The 23,183-nt window shown below is 40.1% G+C and overlaps 1 protein-coding gene across 2 annotated transcripts in view; it reads right to left on the bottom strand.

Moving 5' to 3' along the window:
* The window catches only part of KCNB2 (potassium voltage-gated channel subfamily B member 2), a 390,553-nt gene that overhangs the window by 343,177 nt on the left and 24,193 nt on the right, over positions 1–23,183 (bottom strand). For both annotated transcript variants that reach the window (XM_025477994.3, XM_049103690.1), the window contains one exon: positions 19,904–20,586. In XM_025477994.3, coding sequence (XP_025333779.1) covers positions 19,904–20,482 — 579 coding nt within the window. In that variant the 5' untranslated portion in view covers positions 20,483–20,586. The remainder of the gene's footprint in view (positions 1–19,903; positions 20,587–23,183) is intronic.

Below are 23,183 nucleotides of genomic sequence, written 5' to 3'. Positions count from 1 at the left end.
TCACTGTTAATGAAACTTGTTTTTAAAGAAGATATTCAAAAAGGAAGCATTTACTGATCACCTGCTTATATGCACCACACTGTAACATGACTTTGAGTATGAGAGAGAGGGAAATAGGAAACAGGAGCTAAGCCTTCACACAGCTTGAGATGTAACTGGGGATATGAACAAATATCCACGGAAAACTCAAGAAGAAACAAATAATTAAATGCATGATGATTTCTTAAAATGTTACCAATTTTGATATTATGAACAATTCCAAGGAGTCACTGGCAACTTTTCTCCCTGTTACTTGAGAGTTGTTCACAAAGCTTGCTGGCGTCTTTTATCTACACACTGCCACTTGGCCGGGACAGAAACTCTAACAACAACAACAACAACAACAGATCCTCTTGTTTGGTGCTATTTACCAGGTATTCTGCAAAGCTATGTGACATGTGTGAAGCCATTCAATCCCCAGCAAAACCCAGGGACCCAGGACTGTGACCACCCCATGTTCCAGATGAGGAGCGTGAGGCACAATGTGCTTACCTGCATGAATGCCTAGCATGTCCTTGAGTCCCAGAGACATGATTTGCAAGGGAGAGGTTCTAGAGGTCCCTCTTCACCACCTCCCTCCCTTTCTAATAATCTGGGGTAGGGGAGCCAAGAGAGATGAGCACAGAGAAAGGAGCAAAGGCTTTTGTAGCTCCAACAGCTCCAAATCAGGGCTCCTGATGGCAGTTTTTCTGAACAGCAAGTAACCACAAAGGAAACACCCAGGTGTGTTCCATGATTTTAAACATTCTAAATGTATAAGACCATGCCTTTTTCATACAGTACGAACAGCAGTATTTTACTTCCTCAAGATTACACAGATATTTGTTGTGGCTTTCCAGAGAAACAGTTTAGTTCCCACGCAGGAGATGGGGAATGGTTTATAACATTGTCAATAGGTAGAGCTTCATATTATAGTCTCAATCTGGTCTAAATTCTAAAAAAATATTATTTCAATTCCTGTAAATTGTTCTTGCTACTTGTACTCGATGAACTATCGTAAGCATATGTATTTATATGCATAAACATAAATATGCATTTATTTATCTATAGTAAAGGTCAGAGAAGAAATGTGCTTCCTCCATTTGTGTGGAATTATACCTGGGGAGCTGAGGTGCAAGGGGACTTGTACAAGTGTCAGCACTGAGCCTCACTCTGAGCACTAGAGCCAAACAAGGTCTACAGCACTTTCTTGGCTTTGGATTTCCCTGCTTTCATAGTTCATGTTTACCTGCATCTGGATTTGCCTTTTTTTTTTTTTAAACCTGTATTTATCGATCTTCTCCAATTGACTTTGAAAGAAAAGCAGTCCTCTTTATTTTTTTTTATTTTTTTTTTTAAGCAGTCCTCTTTAGATGCATCTAAAAAGGTATTTGGATTTGTCTGTGCTTGGTTTTATTTTTTCCTAAATGCTCTTTTATTTAGACAGCACTAACAAGTTCATTAATTACAAGGGTTGCTTAAGACTAATCTACCACTACTAGCATTCTTACAACTGGTTTATGCTTATGAGAGAGGTTTGTTTTTGTTTTTGAGGCATTCTGTTCTCTGGTGAAACCAAAGTTTTGACAGGCAGCAATTTTTCTCTAAAAGTAAAAAAAAAATGAGCAACTAGAACATATCAGTTTAAATCCCAGTCTTAAGATAAAAGACACAAAATGTTAAGGGCTCTGGATGTTATTCTGTTGGATAAATAACGTACTCATTCACTCTACATAATTTTAGTATTTAACGTGATCCAGTCTCTTTTCAGAATTATTAGGATAGGCCCCAAGTGGCTTCATCTTTTCCCCTTGCTAAAGTCTATTTTCAACACAGGAGTTAGACTGAGCCTCTTACACTGTGAGTCAGGTCACCACTGCTCAGAAGTCACCGTTGGCTCCCATTCTAAGAGAAAAGCTGAAAGCCCCAGTGACAGATGATGGTACTTTCCAGCATCTGGACTCCCTTCCTGTCTCTGACCACATGTCCTGCAATGCTCCCCCAAATTCACTGAACTACAGCCTCCCTGCAGTAGACCAGCACTTCTCAACCTCAGCACTGTTGACATTTGGGGCTAGGTGGTCCAAACTAGACGGTTTGTTGTCAAGGGAGGTCTTGTGCACTGCAGGATGCCTGGCATCATGCCTGGCTTCCACCCACTACATGACAGTAGCACCTCCTCCCTAAAAGTTGAAAACCAAACTCTTCTCCCAACATTGCTTAATGTTCCCTGAAGGACAAAGTCACCCAGATTGCAAGCCATGCTGCCAGTCATGCATCCACCACTGCTGGAACCCTCTCCCCAGACATCCACAGGGCTTCTTCACTTCTTTGTCACTTTGCTCAGAAACCTTCCCTGGAAATCCTTTTTAAAATGAAACGACCAACCCCAGGTACTCCCTAACCTTGTTACTTGCATTATTTTCCTCCATATCATTGATCACATGTGTATATGTTATATGATTATTCATTTACTTTATTTGTCTCCTCCCTATACAATGTAAACTCCATGGCAGCAGTAGATTGTGTCTGTTCTGTTCAAGTTGGATCCCCAGCACCTAGGACAAAACTGGTACTCAGTAAATATTTGTTTAGTAAATGAATGGTCATCTGAACTGCTGACCGTACATACCTCTTCCCTTTCCAATGGATCTACTCAGTAAAGGACTATAAGTCCTGCCCCCAGATTTTTTTTTTAAGATTTTATTTATTTATTCATGAGAGACACAGAGAGAAAGAGAGGCAGAGACACAGGCAGAGGGAGAAGCACATTCCATGCAAGGAGCCCAAAGTGGGACTCTATCCCAGGACTCCAGGATTACACCCCGGGCCAAAGGTGGCACTAAACCACTGAGCCATCCGGGCTGCCCCTGCCCCCAGATTTTATGTAATTTTATTCTTTTTATTTTTTTCTTGTTTGCTTTAGCATTAAGAATGCTCAAAGCCTGTTGCCCGCCTCCACCAATTGTACCCAGCACTTGTGTCATGAATATTTTATATGCTAATCTTCCCAGTTTCCTTTTTATTTTTCTACCCATATTTCCTTTCTTTTATCTAGCCATCCATCTATCCACCCATCTATCATCTCTAGGTTAGCTTTCTATTTAGTCTAGTCTATTTATCTATCTGTCCATCTGTCTATGTATCTACAATCCATTCAATCATTTATCATCTTATCATGTTATATATTTCTGCAAGATACACTGAATAATTTAGAAAAAAATGAGATCTAGTAATACATGTTCTTAATCAAGAAAAGATTTTTCAAAATGTTAACCTCAATTTAAAAATCTGATATTTTTATTTCGAGAGAATGTTTATTATTTATTTATTTTAAATCTACACATCAAAAAACAAGGGCTGTTCTAAATACTTGTCTGATCTTAAATTCAGAAAATGTGGTTCCTTATGAAAAATTAGTAATTAAAAAACTATTTAGCTTCTATGAATAATAATGTTCTAAACACTCCTGAGTTATGATAGCATTTCTAACAAACTTGAATGTCTTTGAGGTTCAGCATGGAAAATTTTACGGCTGAGACTACATTTACTTTGAATCCAATTTTTCCTGAGCCAAATAATTATTTGCAATCAAACATATTACTGTTAATGCATCATAATGACAAGGGATTTAGAAGGTCAATGATCTGTGTTCAATTTCATACCCTACTAACAGATACTTAGATAAGAAATATGAGCCAATGAGCCCAACCGGAAAACACAAAGTGATAGTTTGATCACTTTCCTCTCTCAAGGCAAAGACACTGTTTGTGAACAAGAATAGAGCTATTTATAACTGCTCAACTTCCAGGCAGTTATATTAGTATCAGTGATTAACACAAAGACAACCATCAGGAGAAGAGCAATGAATGCAAATGCTATGCTGTAATCAAACTTTGTAATGGTCAGTTCATTCTTTTTATTTTCATTATTTTCATCAAGATCCATTTCCCCAAAATAGACTTATTAAGATTTTAATTTGCATTCCAGATTCCATTTTAAGGTATTACTACCATAAAAATTTGGACAAACCAACAAACATCAATTTAATTAGCTACCTTTAAGGAGTTTGGTTCTAAAAATGAGATTAAAATAGCTTGTTACCTACACGGAGACATTACCTTCATGATCTAATAAAACTCAAAGTGCAGCAGAATACCAAATATTTATGGGGAAAAGAATCCTCTTGGTAATAGTTCAAAATGAATTATTTTGAGAGGCCCTTGGGTGGCTCAGTTGGTTAAGCATCCGACTCTTGGTTTTGGATTAGGTCATGATCTCAGGGTCCTAACATTGAGCCCCACATAGGGCTCTGTACTAAGCACAGAATCTGCTTCTCCTTCTCCCTCTGCTCCTACCCCCCCTCCCCGCCACTTGCACTCTCTCTCTCTCTCAAATGAATGGATAAATAAATGAATTATTTTGAGTAATAATGGTAATATTAATTATAACACTAATATATAAAATATTCTGGGTGCGCTTATGTACCACGCATTCAGCTACCTAGGTTATCTAATCCTCACAATAACCGTATTAGGTACGAATGAGTATCCTCTCCATTCTCCACTGAGAACCCGAGGTTCAGCAAGGTCACCAATTAGCAACTGCAGAGCCAGCCCTCCAACACAAGTTTGTCTTACCCCTGAGCCTTTGCTCCTCACCTCTGTGTTGCCCCCACCTCCCCAGCAGCTTCTCACCAGCAACAAATAGTTAGGGGCTCAATTGTCATCCACCTATGACCTTCCATCTGCAGATGCGCAGATGGGCACTCAACCTGGGTCAGTACATGGCCCTCTCTGGCCCTTCCAACCTTCCTCATACTGACAATTTCCCTAATGTTCCGTACATGCACTGGGCACTCTAATCCTTTTCCCCTAAGTTTATGCTTTCTTCCTCCTTCTCAAAATATTTTTCTTCTATTTCTCCTATTTGGTTCCCTCTCATTTCCAAAGCTTTCTCTACCTGTTAAAAAATCACATTATTAGATCCCATCTCTGAAATTCTAAATGCCATACAAAACGAAAGATTAAATTTGTGGTGTTAAGAAGATTTTCTGATCATTTTATATCTATCAGTTTTGTCTCCTGTAAAGTCTTATGATCTCTTCAAAGATTAGTTTTCCCCTGGTCAGTGCACAAATAATTGGAACAGCAGAACTCAAAACATACTTTAACTTGACAGTCTCCTTTTGCAGTAATATCAAAAGAATTAAATTATAGTACCCTACTAAAACTTAAAAATTGATATATGATAAGGTCAAAAGATTTAACAAATGAAAATGACTTTCTAAAATTCTTAGAAGACACATATGAAGCTTAGAAACTTCTTATGTACAAAGTAGCTCTTCAAACAATAATTTTATGAATTATTAAATTAAAACATGTCCAAAATCCTTCTTAAATGACTGGGAAATTTTAAAAGGGGTTGACTAAGGTTGTTTCTGAAAAACTCATCCAAAAGAAAAAACCCAAATGAGAAAATCCCATCACTGCAGTCTGAAATATCAAAATAATATTTGAACATACCGAATGTCCAAGTAGCATGCGGATAGCAAGAAGTATTGAGCTTAAAAAAGAATGCCTAATTTCTATTTAAAAACAAACAAACTTGAACTACAAAGTTTCCAGAAAATACCTTTTTGGATTACAATAAAAGTCAGTTCCCCTCAGTTGAAACCATTATGATTCTTTTAGCTTTCGTAGTAAAAATAGATTCCTGATCTCCCTTTTTTACATTATGCCATTAAGAATTTATTTTTTCAGACTCTCTTCATATTCCTACAAAAAAGACACCATATTGGAGCTCCGTCTTGATTCAAATCTTGAATTTATCCATCTTTGTGGCGTTTTCTGAGTAATAGGATAACTCCACTTGGAGCCAAGGTCCTCTAAAGGTTGGATGGTCGAATGTGAAGAAATGATCTATCCATCCTCTAGAGGGTATGGGAGGACTCCATGCCCCCTGTGGCCCAGATCAAGCCCCTTTCTCTACTCCCCAGTTCATACACAGGCTACATTTTACCTATGACAAGAGTTCCCAGAACCCTCAGTTCAAATAAAATGAGCAATCTTAGCAAAGCAAAGCATCTGAAAGCTTGCCTTTCAGCAGCACCTGACGCCTTTCTCTGCATAAACTCTGTGGCATACAGAGCAGCCTACACGCTATTCTAGATGGAGAATTTATACAATGTAAAAATGGAAAACCCACATCTATGGCTCTTCGCCTATTTCAAAAACATAAAGCCATTTAAAACGGGTAAGATATCCAGCTTTCTTAAACTGCCTAAAACAAACCTAGAATTACTCTGGTCTCATCACTGGGATGAGATATTCAATCTCTATCCGTGTTGTTTAATTTTTACAGAGAAATTGAAATATTGTCAAACATTTGGTCCTACTGTTATTTCTACCTTTGTTGTCATTTGGTGGCAGGTACTGAGTGTTTGTTATGTGCCGGGAACTGTGCTAGGTTGTCAGTAATTGAAAATGAAGAGACACAGACTGTTCCCTCATGTATGATAGCCTAGCTGGAGAAATGAGCCCTGCATAGATAGAATCCCTATTATAAGTATGAGGAAAGAGGTAGGGAAAAATAGAGGAAGGAGAGTCAGGTGACATCACAGAAGAGGGACATATGAACTGAGACATAAGGAAGGAGAGAAAAGGGGCAAAGGGAACTCTAGGTCAGCAAAATGTGGTGGCCATGAATGTGTTAATTGTGTGCAAGTATGGCCACAGCCAGTTTACAAGTCTCCCCTGTGCAAATTAGAAAAAAGATGTCTCCTCTAGTTGAAGGTAGCCATGTAAGAGTAATGCTTACTGAGAGCAGTAAGCAAGCTGCCTAGAGCAGAGCTCTACCTTCACAAATGGAAAATTGCCTGGAATAATAACTGTACGAGGAATGGTAGGGCATGTGGTTGGAGAGGAAGGTGGGGAAGAGTCTTAGACGCAATGCTCAGGAGTTTGAACTAGACTGTAGACAATGGGAAATCACTGGGGTTTACGGTTCAGAAGCAACCCAGTCGTGTTTTCAAAGGTAATTCTGCTGGCTACATGAAGAATACCTTAGAACTGACAGGAACATGAAGTGAGGAAGTCTAGTTCAGGACCTCGTATCAAGCGAAGTATAAGGTGATCAAGGCCTTGCCTATGGCAGTGGATCCAGTGCTCCCAAATGAAGAGAAAAAGAATAGCATAAGTCAAGACAAAAGCAGTAGCAATGGGGACAAAGTATAGATTTGATGGGAAATGGAAGGCTCAGTGGTTGTAATCAGAGTTCCAGACTCCAAAGGGAGAGCAGTTTCATCCATGTGCTGAGTTCAGGATGGGGGTCATTTAGGCTGGAATTTATGATAGCTCATTGTCCTGCAGGATAGCAAGGGGGTGCAGTAGTAAGATAACTGTCAGTCATAAACCAAAATCTTAAATAAATACTGGCTAGTGACAGGAATAATGAACAGTGATGAGAAAGGAATGATAAATGCAACTAGATAGGAAGAATAATTGTGCTGAAGCATTGGTAGAAACAATACAATTTCCAATAGGTCACTTAGTAAGGGACAAGACACACAAATTTGATCTTTCTGGGTTTCGGCCTTAATGGGATAAATGATGTTTTGGCACAGGACTGATAGAAAGTAGCAATAGGCAAATTACGGCTCAAGGGCCAAACCTAGCCTGTTGTTAAGTTTTATTGGAACCCAGCTACATCTGTTTTTTTACCTGTTGTCTATGGACATTTTCACACTACAGCAGCAGAGCTGAGAAGCTGTGACAGAGATTGTATGGCCCACAAAGCTGAATATATTCACTATCTGGCCCTTTACAGCAAATGCTTGCTGATCTGTGTTGTAAAGGGTCAATGTGGAAAACCCTGAGTTCAGAGTGTGGCACGCAGCCGATGCTCAATATAAATTGTTTCCCTTCCGCTCTTTGAGGAAGGTCACACTAATTATTGAAGGGACAAGGAAATGTGGCCTTCACTTCATGACTCTGGGCTGCAGAGAACAAGGCTCATTTTTTCTAGGTTGTGAAGGAAGCCGTATTGTTAGAAGAGAACTGGTCTCAAAATAAGAAGACAGGATACGTGTTGCAAGAACACCCTGATGATATCAGAAGTTACAGCTCTACCTCGCAGAGGACTTTGAAAACAGAAGCTAATCTAGCCTTGTAAAAAAAGCATCCATTACTGTATTGGGTATCAATTAACCAGTCTTTTCCCCCCAGAATTAAATTTCTGCTCAGAACAGAAGGCTCTAAGGATACTGACAGCTATTATGAAAGGAAAACCAGGTTAATTTTAACAGCCAGAGTTCATGAATTAAGGGAGGGCACAGGATGGGTAAAGAATCAAATTCTTTCAAACAGACAGGAAAACGGACTTATACTGATTTTAAAGTCTAGAAGAAACAGTCTACCTACTCTTAGACTCTGATACTTTGGGATAAAGAAAAGCAAACATTTGCTTATAAGTTAAAGACAAAGTGAAATGTGGATCTTTTCAAGTTTATCCACCTTCTCTACTTTGGAAACTTCACTACATTCGATTTCACTGAAACTTAAGTAGATATCACCTCATTAAAATATTTAAAACCAGGCTTAAAAAAGGTAAAGTCCAACTGGATCCTAAGAAATTAAATGGTAAATCAATAGCTGTTCATGTACAGCATGGTGACTAGAGTTAGTAATAACACTGTATGGTACATTTGAAAGTCGCTAAGAGAATAGATCTTAGAACTTCTCATCACAAGAAAAAGAATTTTTTTGTAACTATGTATTGGTAATGGATATTAACTAGACTTATTGTGGCAATCCTCTTGCAATATATACAAATATCAAATCATTATGTTGTATACCTGAAACTAATGTTATGTTCTATGCCAATTACATAGTAATAATACAGTTGTTCCTGGAAGTGTAACTAAAACATTCTCTGAAGAGGAAGGTTCTCGAGGGGACCAGCAGTGCTGTACCTGAAGTGGTCAGTGGGACAGGTTTACTTTTGCATTCCTGATAAATAGCAGAAACCTGCCCTCTAACCTTCAGACTCAATTTTAGATGTGTGCATCAAAATGCTGCAGAAGAGAAAAGTTCAAAGTTTTGGCATATGCTGGATAACTTAACAAGACAGGGAAACAGAACCCGAAACATTTTTTTCCCACTGAAATATAATATTTCTTTCATCAAGCACATGCATGGATTGTTGAAATATGCCTATCAAAACAGTTTGCGGCCCTTTGAGCTACCTCATGTATAATCTATACACAAAACTTTGAAAAAAAGTGTAATTAGCACTTTGTAAACACTCCATGTAATTTAAAATATTTATAATGGCTCATGAGCTAGAGTTTGAAAAATAAAGACCAGTGCTTAAAAGAGATTTTCGCTTTGAATTTTAATATTGCTCATAATGCAATTACTTTACTTACATAATACAATAATTTTCACACCTGCAGAATTCACTTAATAAATATAATAAAATGTGCTAGATTTTTTTACATAGCAAATATGTAATAGTAAATTCATGTCATACTAGATTCTAGCCTACGATTTCATATTTTCTTTCATTGCATTTGTAGTTCATTGCATCTGTACTATACAGCAAATTATCACCTTTTAAAAAACAGGACTACCTACCAATGTTTTTCTGCCTCTGAACTAAAAGCTTCACTGAAATCGAACAGGTTGCTTACCTTAAGGATATTATGCAAGGCCTCCTGCTAGTTGCATAATAGTGAAAATTTCCATTGTATTAATGAAATACACATTTTTCACAGCACAAATGTGTTGCTATACTTCATAGATAGTGGCCTTGAGTTATTTTGCAATCCAACCAAATTCTGGTTGAAACCATATGCTGGGACACCGATGTAAAAGACAGTTCTAAAATGTTGCCAAATATAGGTGTAACTGTAAGATGTAAACTAAAATTTGAATGTTTAAGAGAAAAACCTAATTCAAGGAACAAATACAGTTGAGGATTTAATTTAGATGATGCCAACTAAGACAACTGCATTTTTAATATCAAAAATCGTATTCTAGGTTTTACATTAATTAGTGATAAAATAAGACTGGAAGCCTGGGAAATTTTTGACTCATGCAACTATCCTGAGGTTCATTTCAGTGAAGGATGCCATGACCAAGTAGCTTCATTCAGAGCTGTGTAGGGAATACTTGTCCTTGGCAGTGTTGTGGCATAGGATAGAGAAGCTATTTAAAGTGGCATTCAACACTTGTGGTTGTGTCAGGAGTGACTCAATGAGACATAAGTAAAAGTGTGAAATCTAGGGTGGCAATGACCTCTAGCATCCTGAAACAAAATCCTAGGAGACTAATGAAAATACTTCTTCCTGCTATTCTTGGACCATTAGAGTACTTTCTATGGACTTCATGCCCGATCAGGTTATCACAAAAGCTGTATTCTGAATAGCTGCCTTACTTGGATGGCAAAGTTGCATCTACCCTAAATTACCAAATACAGGTTGAAGTTTATTATATTTTTTAAAAGATTATTTATTTATTTATTTACTTACTTACTTATGAGAGACACAGAGAGGGAGGCAGAGTCACAGGCAGAGGAGGAAGTAGGCTCCCTGCAAGGAGCTGGATGTGAGATTCAATCCTATGACCCTGGCATCACACCCTGAGCCGAAGGCAGACACTCAACCACAGAGCCACCCAGGAGTCCTGAAGTTTATTGTATTTTTGTGCAGGTGGATTTTTATAATATAATATGTAGTAATAGAGGGATGGCAGATAGATAACATCTCTCTCTCTCTCTCTTGTGCCTGCACACACACCCCTCCCCTACACACACACACAAACAGATCTAGTTCAGTACCACTCAGTGAGAGCTGATACTACCTGGTTCACCTACCCTAGACACGCAAACTTCACTACAAACCTTAGTTGAATCTATATACTTCAGGTTTCTATTCTTAGTAATATCCAGTATTCCTTTCACTTAAAGTTTTATAAAAATGTTATGATTTAAGTGGAAAATACATTTTCTCTATGCATTAGCAAAAGAGTTAATGTAAACACAGCCCAAACTAAATAATACATAGGTGCAAAATCTGATATAGTTCTGATGTTAGCTTTTAGCGCCTCCTGTAAAGGTTTTGGAGGCACTATTCCATCACTATTCCACCTGCCTCTGTGAGTGTCACTATACTCCTTTGTTCCTAGCTGGCTCATGTCTAGGTTCTTTATTCTAGATTGGTTACATCTATGTATCAAGGCTGACACTGCAACTACAGAGATGTCTCAGTCTCCTTAAGTCCTTCAAAAGTTCTTTATTTATTTATTTATTTATTTATTTATGATAGTCACAGAGAGAGAGAGAGAGGCAGAGACACAGGCAGAGGGAGAAGCAGGCTCCATGCACCGGGAGCCTGATGTGGAATTCGATCCCGGGTCTCCAGGATCGCGCCCTGGGCCAAAGGCAGGCACCAAACCGCTGCGCCACCCAGGGATCCCCAAAAGTTCTGATTGTAAATTATAAAGTGATCATCAACTCTATTCCAGAAGATGTGGGAAAGAGTAAGTTTGGTGAAGGGCTGAATGTTACTGATAGATACAGGAAGTACAGCTTGTGGAATGTGCCCACTGTTTTGGCCTGGAGACTCCTTTATCCTTCTCTGGTCCACCACCGAGGCAGGAAGGGTATCAACGACCAGGCTACTGGTGGGCAAGAATAATTTCCAGGCTGACTGCTACCTTAAAAAGCCCTGTCACTCTTAGAATACCTAAATAGAATATATTTTTAAAGATTTTATTTATTTATTTGAGAGAGAGAGAGAGTAAGAGCACAAAGCTCAGGAGAGAGGCAGAGGGAGAGGGAGAAGCAGACTCCCCGCTGAGCAGGGAGCATGATCTGGGGTTCAATCCCAGAACCCTGGGATTATGACCTGAGCCCAAGGCAGATGCTTAACCAACTGAGCCACCCAGGTGCCCCTAAATAGGATATTTTTAATGAGGAATACATCCTGTGAGAGTTTTGCTAATCTCTATTGTACCATATGATCTCCCCTATAAAATACAGGAACATTTGATAAGAGTTAGTATATGTAACAATGAGGAGAAAAAAAACCAAATAGGGTTAGGCTAGTGCTCAGTGGCCAGCTAAGCTCATTCTATCAAAGTCAACCAGCTCCAACAAATGAACCTGATATCATACAAAATTCAGATTTATGCCTCATCACATTATAGATTATTGAATGTCATGGAACTCCAGGGTTGTTCTCAAATAGAATAAATGCTATTCTATTTGAGAATAGAATACACCAATACTACACCAATGCTAAATCAATGCCAAAATCAAAAAATCTATTGTAATCTATGGTTACTTCATGAATTATACATCAGCAGCTGGAGGTTTCTTTTTTTCTATATAATCATGCATTGATCTAAAAGGAATTTTTATTCTGGCAATTCTTTTAGAATCAACTTTATTGATCACTTGAAAAATATCTTTCTTCATTAGAATGGTCAATTCATAGTAATAGAGCTCAGATAAGAACACTTAAAGTATTATTCAAAGCCTTCTACAGTCTTCCAATGTGGAAAGTGTTAAATATTGTGACCATTCCTTCATAATACTTATGCTTACCTAAAATAGTACATCGTTCACTTTGTAAAGTCTCTCACTTGAAATAAAGAAAACAAATCTGTTAATAACCAAAGCAGTGTGCATGAATTTTCAAAGCCAGAATATTTAAATACTGCTAATGTAGTCTGTTTTGTGATAACATTAGATAACGTAGAAAGAATTCCTTGGTTTTGTTTTGGTTTTTTTACATTGAAAATGATAATTACTTATTGAGATTTAAAAACCGAGCTTGAAAGGAATCTGAAAATCTTACTCTAATATTAATGAAAACCAGCAATTTCTCAAAGAGACGGAAAAAAAGTGCTTGAAAATTAAGACAGGCCTTCCTCAAATGGAACAAAGAAGCAAAGAGGAAAAGTGCACGATTCTTGGATAATTTCTTTTTTTTTCCCCAAAACTATTCACATGTAAGTTAATCACTTAGTTTATTGTCCAAACTGGGACACTTTTTAATAGTGAAAGGAAAAAAAAAGAGTGAAAGGAGCTGCTGCTAATAATTTGCCTCAGACAAAAGGCATTAACCAGGGCATTCTCAGGAAAAGCAGGACCCGTGGCACCTTAGGTAAGGGAAGGTGCGATATGAGCTTTTTATCAATTTCCTCTTCTGTTCTCACCATTCTCTCCCTGATCAAATGAGGTCAAGTGGACAAAAAGTGGTGCATTTTCAGGGCAACGTCTCGGGGACAGCAAAGAAGCATGGATCTCCAAATAGGACCAGTAGAGCTCAAGAATGGAATATTTGAAACATTTTAATCAAAATCCAACATTTTCTATCTTATCTTTTATTTGTTTACGTCTAACTGATTCTAGGCTTTCAACCAGTTAGTCTGCATGAATTATATATTTTAGAAAGAAAAAAAACACATATTTCCAATCTAAACCTCTACAGCCGGGCCAAGTTGTTTTAAGCTATCCCCTATGAGCACCTCTGACCTCTTATGCCATGTTATCTGAAAAGCACAAACAACCTCATCGTACAGCTGGGCTTTCGAAAGGAAAGGGCAAGATGAGAAACAGTAAACAACACAGAAACGACAGGACTGGCACACTAATCAGGCCACTGGTAATCTTAGATAAGAACTGGGGAACTGCACAAGTTCCACCAAGCCACCAAGAGGTTCCTTGATGTAGGGAGATTTCCATGTGAGCTCACATTGCATCAGTTTGTTTGGTTGGGGGGGGGGGTCCATTTATGGTTCTAATGGCTCCTTGTTGTTTACCACAAGACAGTCATCAGAAAGCTCACGGCTACGTATGAGCAGAGTTGTCCACCCGGCTGTGTGTACGTGTGTGTGTATGTATACATACAGAGATGCTGGTTTCCCCTGCTAACTGTAAGCTCTCTTTATGCCACTTTGCTTTTATGAAAGACCTACATTACTATCTGTTTTCACTAAGTGAAAGAAATGGGAATAGGATTTTCATTATTATGAAATGATAACTGCTTCTATGCTTTATGCCATTTTACCTTACAAAGGATTTCATAGGAATGCTCTATTTTCAGATAATGGGGAAACCTGTACATGTGTACACACACACATACACACACACACAAAACATGCGATAGTTTTGTTCTTGGACTAAAAGGAAATAATTGGTGGCTCCGTTCCAATAATATTTCTTTTTTTCATCCAAAACATTTGAATAACCGATCCATAAACTAGAAATAGAATGAAAATGTTATGTATTCCTTTCTCCTTCATGAGTACACAGGGGGTTTTATTTTATTTGGATTTATTTTCTTTTCACTATTTCTGTGACATGAGACACCCACACAGTCTAATTCAATTGGATAGTGGAGTGAGGTTCTCAAGGACTTATCACCAATAGGGCAACTAAACAGAAGCCATCCCCTGGGAAACTCAGAACTTTGACCTCTGGTTCTCCAGAGAGCTGTAGTCCCAGAGGCAGACGTTGTACATCTGCTCCTAAAGGCAATAATGTCTAAGGTCTCCCAGGCCTTCCCATGCTTGCTTTAGGTGCCATGCCATGTCAATGGGGATGGTCAGGTAGATGTTTGGAGGCCATGAGCTGGAGGCAGGTATCCTTTCCATGATTGGATGTACTCCCCCATGGGATCAATGCCACTGCCGCCAGCAGGAGAAAATTGGTTCTTGTGGAGAAGTATGAAAAAAAATCTTAGATATTATAACAGTCTTTAGCTCTCCAAGCTCCATCCTACCTGACAAAATCTTATTCCTTAGTATTTAGTTTCTCTCTTTAGAGGGAATTTAAATTTAACTTCATTTTTCTCCTTAGGGGGCCATTAATGAAAAAAAGGTTGAGAAATAATTTTCTAGTCAATCATCTTCCTTTTCCTGAGGGAAGGAGGTAGAGGGACGGAGGGAAAGAGGAGGAAAGAGAGGAGGAGGAGGGAATGGGAAAAACAAGAGGATGAGGGAGGAATAATCCTTAGATAAATAAATGGTAGCTGCAGATACACAGGAAAAGTGGAAAGGGAAACCAGTAAGAAACAATACCTCCTCCCCGCGGCCCCCCCCCAACCCCCCCAACGGGCTCCCACCAACTTGACTCTGGACCCTGCCCAACAGGGTTGCCAGGTGATTCTCACTGTACTGGTTCAGATGAACAGAAATGTCTTTCTGCAGCCTTATATTGTGGGTTTTTTTTTTTTTTTCAAATATGGGCTAAAGTCTAGCTTCCTGACCTGACACCTGAGATGAGCCTGTTGGCTGGCATTGTCCCGAACACCATATCCATGTATATGCCCAGGCTGAAGCTTGCCTCAGAAGGCTGAGCTGTTTCCTAACTGGGTTTGCCTGAAGACACAGTTGACTTCTTTTGTTCTTGACCTTTTTCAGATATCTAAAGTGAAGGCACTGTACAGTACTGAATCTCTTTCTTTTCAGCTCTCAGGTGGGCCATGCTCCTTGTGGGTTGTTGTTTCATCCTAAAGGCAGACAATATCACATGCCATAGGATCCACTTCACTTAAATGCTTTCAAATACCTCTTAGAGAGAAGTTCCTGTAATGCAAAATTTAAAGGGGAACAGCTACTGCAGTCCCTTTGGGAAAAGGCCAAAGAAAAGGGAGATAGGTATTTCCAAGCCAGAGGCTGACTAAATGGCCCAAGGCTGGAAGAGGTACAGTATCAAGTCTAATTCCAATTCACTGCCCAGGAAACTGGCAGCCAGTTAAGCCCATCTTCTCCCCTTGCACATTCCTATGAAAGGCACGCCAGAACCAGCAATTCCATGTCACAGTAACCCAGAGATTTGGACCAGCCATCCTCCAGGCCCATTTGGTGGGCCCCACATTCACAAATAGCCTCAAATTTAAACTTTGTACATTATCTCTGCATGAGGGTATACAGAATGTCACCAAGATAAACTAACAAGACTGAAAAAACAGAAAGTCCATCATGCACATATAAACTCATGTCATAGTACCAGATTATAGAAAAAACTATGAAAGAACAATTTCTGTAAGCCCTGTTATTATTTTGTGAAAAGTACAATTATATTTCATATTATCCTGTGTGTGTGTAAAAATGTTAACTTGTTAAATGAAGACATTTAAGACATACCACTTATTTAAACCCCGTTTGGCATTTTTTCCAGTTATTTATATACTTCAAAGTTCAATTAATAGAAGTAATACCAAGAAGCATGTTCTGTAAAAGCCAAATTGTTATTTTTAGGGTCATACTCAAGGACAAAATACAATAGGTCAATGGGCCTTGCAATAATTTTGTGTGACATACTGGATGGACATACTATAGGCTGGACAATTATTATTGAATTGATTACTGAGAATTTATTCCATGTCATCAATATAGCCTATTGTGGAATATTTGATAGAAAGGGTCAAATTTTTCCTCCTGTGCTAGGGATCTGGCAAGTGAATTCATAACTTTAACTTTCTTTATTGTAGAAATACTCAATAGATTATAAAAGACAGGAAAACCCAAAGAGAAAAAGACAAATACTTTGAAGGATATGAAATTCCTGCTTAAGCCAAGAGAATATATTTTAAATTCTGGAGAGAAAAGAGTGTCTTTCTACATGTCCAGTTAGATGTGTTAGCCCACACAGAACATGCTATATATGTTCAACTGAACTACCAAACTGAATAAGCAATCACCGTAGAGGCAAGGTAAACAGATATTCTCCAACAAAGATATCTCACCTCCTAAGCAAGTTAGGAAAAACACATAGATTCCAAGTATTCCAACACAAGAGCTTCATGGCATAGGCAGGATCCTGCTGTACCCATAACACAAATAGTGAGGGCTAGAGTATCATCCTACTGCAGTTTTAACAAAGCAAATTGTTCCTAAGTTGTAAAAATACTATTCACACACAGGACTCACCTCACCAAGAATTATTCCAGAGAAATAACAAGTTATACGATTTGAGAAGAGTACAGGAAAAAGTAGTGATTTACATAAGACACCATACAGAGCTGTTTTTAAAAGGTTCCAAACCTCACACAAATGAACAATACTTTCACTAAAGTACCATATAATCAAATGTAAATGATTTCCATAATATTTCACCATTCAAACAGAGAGGAAAATGTAGATATTTAAATAAACAAATACAATTCCTTATGAAAATTTAGTAAAAAAAATCTACTTAGGTTAGCAAAGATTTGCCTTACTTGATTAATAATTTGGAAACAAATTTATTATTTACAACTACATTAAAATTTCCAAAACCAATGTCCTTAACTGCTTAGTTTGTAGGTAGATATCTTATCTGTGCATACAAAATTTGAAGCAAGTTTCAATAATCTATCTGATGTGCAGGTATATATAATAGCATACAATAGGCCATGATCAATGTTACCTTCTTAGAGATAAAGAGATGGCTGCTGCTTCTAAAATTTAGAGATTAAATGAACTCCCTCATCTGGGAAATCAAGTTATTGATCATATTCTGTCCTCAGTGGAAATGCTTCAGAAAAACAAATGTATATACCTTACACGTTTTTTTTTTCTATAACAGTACTGAATTTTAGATATGTGTTAATAATGCTGTTATAAGCAAATAAGCCATATTAAACTTCAAATTTTCTTTGATATAGCTGCTGATTTTTGCATACATGTCGAACACCCTCTGGAGCATTCGATGGAACAATGACTTAGACCCCAACCGCCTAAGGGCTTGAAAGAGTTCATTTAACATCCAAAATACTCCTTTAAATCCAGAGTTTATCTCATTCATCTTTAAAATTTACTCCATATTTTTACCAGTGACTCACATATGTAACTTAACACTTGACACTACAAAGAGCAGTAACCTTCTCAACCAAAACCCACAAGTATAGCATATCTATTTCTTTCTTATGGATAAAAGAAAAGTAAATTATTCATAACTACAAAAAAGACCTAGTTGAAATCTTTCCGTTTGCTACAAGGTGTGCATTTCCTCATTGTGTACAACAGAAACATATTTTGTTTCACTGACTTCCATGCTCTGGCCAGAAAGTAAAATGCCTTTAGAAGTCACCATGATGCAAAACTAGGCATATCAAACAGGGCAGAAGCAATTTTACAACCATCTGCATTCAGTTGATTGTTTACATAATTTACATGTTGTAGATTATAAGATCTTACTTTCCACTTAATAATGGCCTATTATATTTCCATAATCTTTACTGATTTTTAAGAAAGAACCATCGAAAAATTCTGAAGCAACTTAAGAATTTATGTGATGACACGTTTTTCTGCTATTTTCCTTTTCTCTCTTCCATATTCCATTTTCATCTAACATGCATGAAATACTAATACTACGCCTCTGCAGCTAAAGATGACTCTTGATATCGTATTCATATCTCCTATTGCAATATAGAACTAAATATATGGGATGAAAAGCAGTTTGTGCTAACCTTCGAAGCTCTAAATAAAATTAGATAAACAGAATCATGCAGTTGAATTAAATGCTGCAATTCGTGGCAAAACAAACTTACTCTGAGACAGAGATGTATGCAGCACAATGGAAATGTGAGTTTACCTTCATTATAAGCAAACACGATAAACTCTGAGGTAGGGTAATACCTCAATTGTGGAAAAAAAACGATCATCATTGTCAGAGTAGGCCTCATAATAAGGGAGGTAAGGGAAGCACCATGGACACTGACTCACTCTTTACACAGTTTAACCAGAAGGCCCTTTTTCAAGCAAGGAGCCCCACAGTCCTCTGAGTTACATGGGGCCACACTCCCTCTTTCCATGCTCCTCCAGAGAACCAGGCCAGGAGGTACTCCCTCCACGCTCAATGACAGCACCACACTCCAAAGTGTTGAACCCAGCTAGCCCTCGAGGACAGCACCACTCTCCAAATGTGCTGGACCCCAACTAGCCCTCGAGGACAGCACCACTCTCCAGGTGTTCTGGACACCAGCTAGCCCTCGAGGACAGCACCACTTTCCACGTGTGCTGGACCCCAGCTAGCCCTGGAGGACAGCATGACACTCCCTGTGTGCTGGACCCCAGCTAGCCCTCAATGACAGCAACACTCTCCACGTGTGCTGGACCCCAGCTAGCTCTCAATGACAGCAACACTCTCCACGTGTGCTGGACCCCAGCTAACCCTCAATGACAGCACCACTCTCCACATATGCTGGACCCCAGCTAGCCGTTGAGGACAGCACCACGCTTCACGTGTGCTGGACTCCAGCCAGTCCTTGAGGACAGCACCTCACTCCCTGTGTGCTGAACCCCAGCTAGCCCTCGAGGACATCCCCACTCTCCATGTGTCCTGGACCCCAGCTAGCCCTCAAGGACATCCCCACTCTCCACGTGTGCTCTACCCCAGCTAGCCCTCGAGGACTGCCCCACTGTCCACGTGTGCTCTACCCCAGCTAGCCCTCGAGGACTGCACCACTGTCCACGTGTCCTGGACCCCAGCTAGCCCTCAAGGACAGCCCCACTCTCCACGTGTCCTGGACCCCAGCTAACCCTCAAGGGCTGCACCACCGTCCACGTGTGCCGGACCCCAGCTAGCGCTCTCCCCTCAAACTCCAGCCACCGCCACCGCGCAGCGACACGGCCACCCAAACCCTTGCAGCCTCTGCCGCCCAGCCCTGTTCCGACCCAGCAGCGCTGCTTAAGAACGAGCCCCGCCACCGCGCGCCACTACGCGGAGCTCCGTGCGCCTCTGCAAAGCGCTCCTCGCCGCGCGGCCCTACCTGGTCCTGCCTCTCCAAAGCCTCAGAAACGCGGCCGCTTACGCTGCCTGTAGGGGAGGCCACCAGCCCTCCTGCCCGCGCACGGGGGGGGGGTGGGGAGCAGCGCCCCGCTTTTCCTACCTTTGCAGCCACCGACGAGTTAGGTTTCTCCAGCAAGTCCCAGAGCTTCTTCCTTTTCTCGGGGCAGCAGGTGTTATCGAACTCTTCCCCCTCCCGCTCTCGCATGGTCTCGGCCTCCCGCCTCAGCTCCTCGTTCATCTGCTCCTTCTTTTGATGGTACCTGGCTTGGCAGCACGACTCCAGGTAGATCTCGTCGATGCCCCAGTAGTCGAGCTCCTGGCCGAACGAGAGCGCGCACATCTCTTCCATCATGTGCAGCTTCCCGGTCCGGTAGAAATTTAAAATGGACGTGAAGGCCCCCGGGTGCCGGTCAAAGAAGTACTCGTTGTCGCCCAGGTTGTAGTCGTCGCACACCTCGAGCAGGCTCTCGTGCGTGTTGCAGTCCCGCAGCTTCCCCAGGCGCGTGCGCGGCAGGCGGTCCAGCGTGCGCCACAGGACCTCGTGGTTGAGGCCGCCCACGTTAATCTTAACCCGCCGCGAGCACGTCTTGCTCCTAATGATGTCCACGGGCTCGGGTGGAAGGGAGAGGGTCGACCTGGAGGTCTTCCTGTTCAGGCCAGGGGGCACCTTCTCTGCCATCGTGATCCGGACAGCGGCGCGGAGCCACGATCCTCCGAAGGATGAGCTGCGGGAGGGTCAGCCGCGGCGGTGGCCCTCCGAGGCAGGCATGTCCACCGGCGCGACTGGAAAGAAAGCAACAAGGGTCACTGGGGGGCAGGCTGCCACCCGCCCAAAGCCTTGCCTGCTCCTCGGGAGGGCTTTGCTGTTCCCGCACAACAGGGAGGTGTCATGTTAATTACTGTGCATTGCTTGAGACAGGAAGCTCGGCCTTCAGAGATGAGAAAAGAGGAAAAGACTACGGTGTATCACACGCACGCACACACACACACACGCACACACAAGAGGCTGTGCATTCGGTTGCATGCACCTAGAGGTTGGGAACTCCCAAACTGATCACCAGGGACCGCTTTCTCAAGCTCCAGACTGAAATATCTCAGCCTGGCTGAGCCAGAGACACCTGAAACTAAACTGACCATATCGCCAACCTGTGCAACCAGTTCCTGCTCCTTCTCCATGTCAGAGGTTTGGCCTTCTGCATCCCCACATCCAGTTTTTTTTTTTTTTTTTTGGCGGGGGGAAGATGTATTTTATTATCGAAACTTCTTTGTTTCCCCTTTATGCAAAAGTAGCACAGTTAGGACTCTGTACCTTCATCACATTGTTTTGAGCATTAAATGAGTTCATGAGTGTAAAGTTCAGCACCGTGTCTGGCCCCCGAGACTATGCAGTAAATTTCAGTTCGATACTAAATGGAGCCCGTGACAAACATGCGGGTTTTTGGAGCATGGGTGGGGGCTGGGAAAAACACAACCTCCCCCCCCGCCCCCCAAGCTAAAGCTGAGAAATCCTGATCCATCTGTCTACATCCAGTTAAGAACCAGGTCTTAACCAACTTCATCTACTAAACATGGCATAAGTGCTCCACCGCCAGGACCCTGTCCCTGTCATCCTTGAACCTCAGCATCTCTTGCCTACATTTCTACAGCAGCCTCTTAAACCAGATCCCAAACTCTGGTGTTGTCAACCTAAAAACCATTCTCAACATGGCTACTAGAATGATCTGCTAAGATGCAAAATTGATATTAAGACTTTTACACTGAAAGCTTAGAACACAGCTGAGAGAAACTAAAGATCTAAATACATGAGAGATACTCAATATTCATGGATTAGAAGACCCATTATTGTTAAGTTAGATCCTGAACTCTGGTGTTCTCGGCCTAAAAATCATTCTCCACAGAGCTACTAGAATGATCTGCTAAGATACAAAATTGGCCCTTTCTGTGCTTTAAATTCTACAAAGACTCATCATTACTGGCAGTAGAAAGTCCAATTAGCCTTATTAGGTCTGGCCTAAGGTGAGGTCCATCCTCACCTCTCATCTCTCCATCATCACTATTTTCCAGCAACCCCAGAAGACACACATCCTCCTGTCTCAAGCTCCTAGAGCTTTTTTCATGCTGCGGAAGGGCATCCACCTTTCCCATTTCCTTTTGACTAACTGCTGCTTGCTGTTCAAGACTTCTCTAAGACATCAATCTCCAGAAAGCCCTCCATGATATTCCTCTTCTAGGATCATGAAACTCTGTGAATGTCACTTCTGTTTCATTATACCACTGCAATAACACCTGCACAGGACGTTGGGAGCTCTTAAAGACAAAGAATATCTTGTCTGTCATATCCTTATCACTGAGCACGGTGCTTATAGATTGGAAAGGTTTAATAAATGTTAAATAATGAATCAACAGTTTTCCACAAAACAGCTGACAAAAGAGCCAATAGGACCAATGCATAAATGGAGTTATTTGAGTGACTTACCTAAAATGCATTTATGTTTACATGTTATATGTATATATGTTTGTGTATACATTGTATATGTCAGAACATGTGTGTGTTTGTGTGTGTGTGTGTGTGTGTGTGTGTGTTCGTATTTGTATTCTTTTCCTCCACAGCTCTTTTCTCCTGGGTATTAATTCTTTAAGACATTACTGCTCTAGTATTCCCTTTTGTTGATCTATTATTTTGATCTGCAGCAGCATCTTCTTATTTGATCTTCTCCTGTAATGTTTTTGCAGAAAATCATGGAGCATCAAGCAATACATCCAAAACACCACTTTTAATGTAAAACGTCATGTTTATAGTCAATGCCCTTACACCAAAGGGAAAAACTCTTATATTTAAGAGGTCCTCATAATTAGAACTCTTTTTTAAGATACACACCAATGTCTGTATGTCTCTGATTTCTCCATTTTTATAAGTTATAATTATTTCTCCATCAGAAGTCAAGTATCTTCTCAAATTAAAATAAGTCATATTTATGAAAAATGTAGATGGACGATATATAAGTATTTCATACAATAAATAGATACACTTGAATAGAAAGGTTTTTTCAAACACTGACAGAAATATGGTAAGTAAATACATACATACTTTCACCACAGATGACATAAACACCTATTTTTACAAAAATAAAGAGGAGGCACAATGATTTGGGTAAACAACTTAAATTCTCTGAGCCTCAATTTCTTACTCTACAAAATGGGGATAACAGTATCTACAGTATCACAGGCAGTATTATGATGATTCAATGAGGTAGTTTATGTGAAGTGCTCACTACAGGGAGGTATATCTGAACAGAATAAGAAAATTTGTATTTCTCATCTTAAGTTTGGTTTCGACCAACTGAAAGAAAACTGAGATTAGAAGCTGCACTAATGTCTAC

This window comes from Canis lupus, chromosome 29 (assembly GCF_003254725.2).
Source record: "Canis lupus dingo isolate Sandy chromosome 29, ASM325472v2, whole genome shotgun sequence".
Taxonomy (NCBI): Eukaryota; Metazoa; Chordata; class Mammalia; order Carnivora; family Canidae; genus Canis; species Canis lupus.
This window is presented reverse-complemented; position numbering and strand designations above follow the sequence as displayed.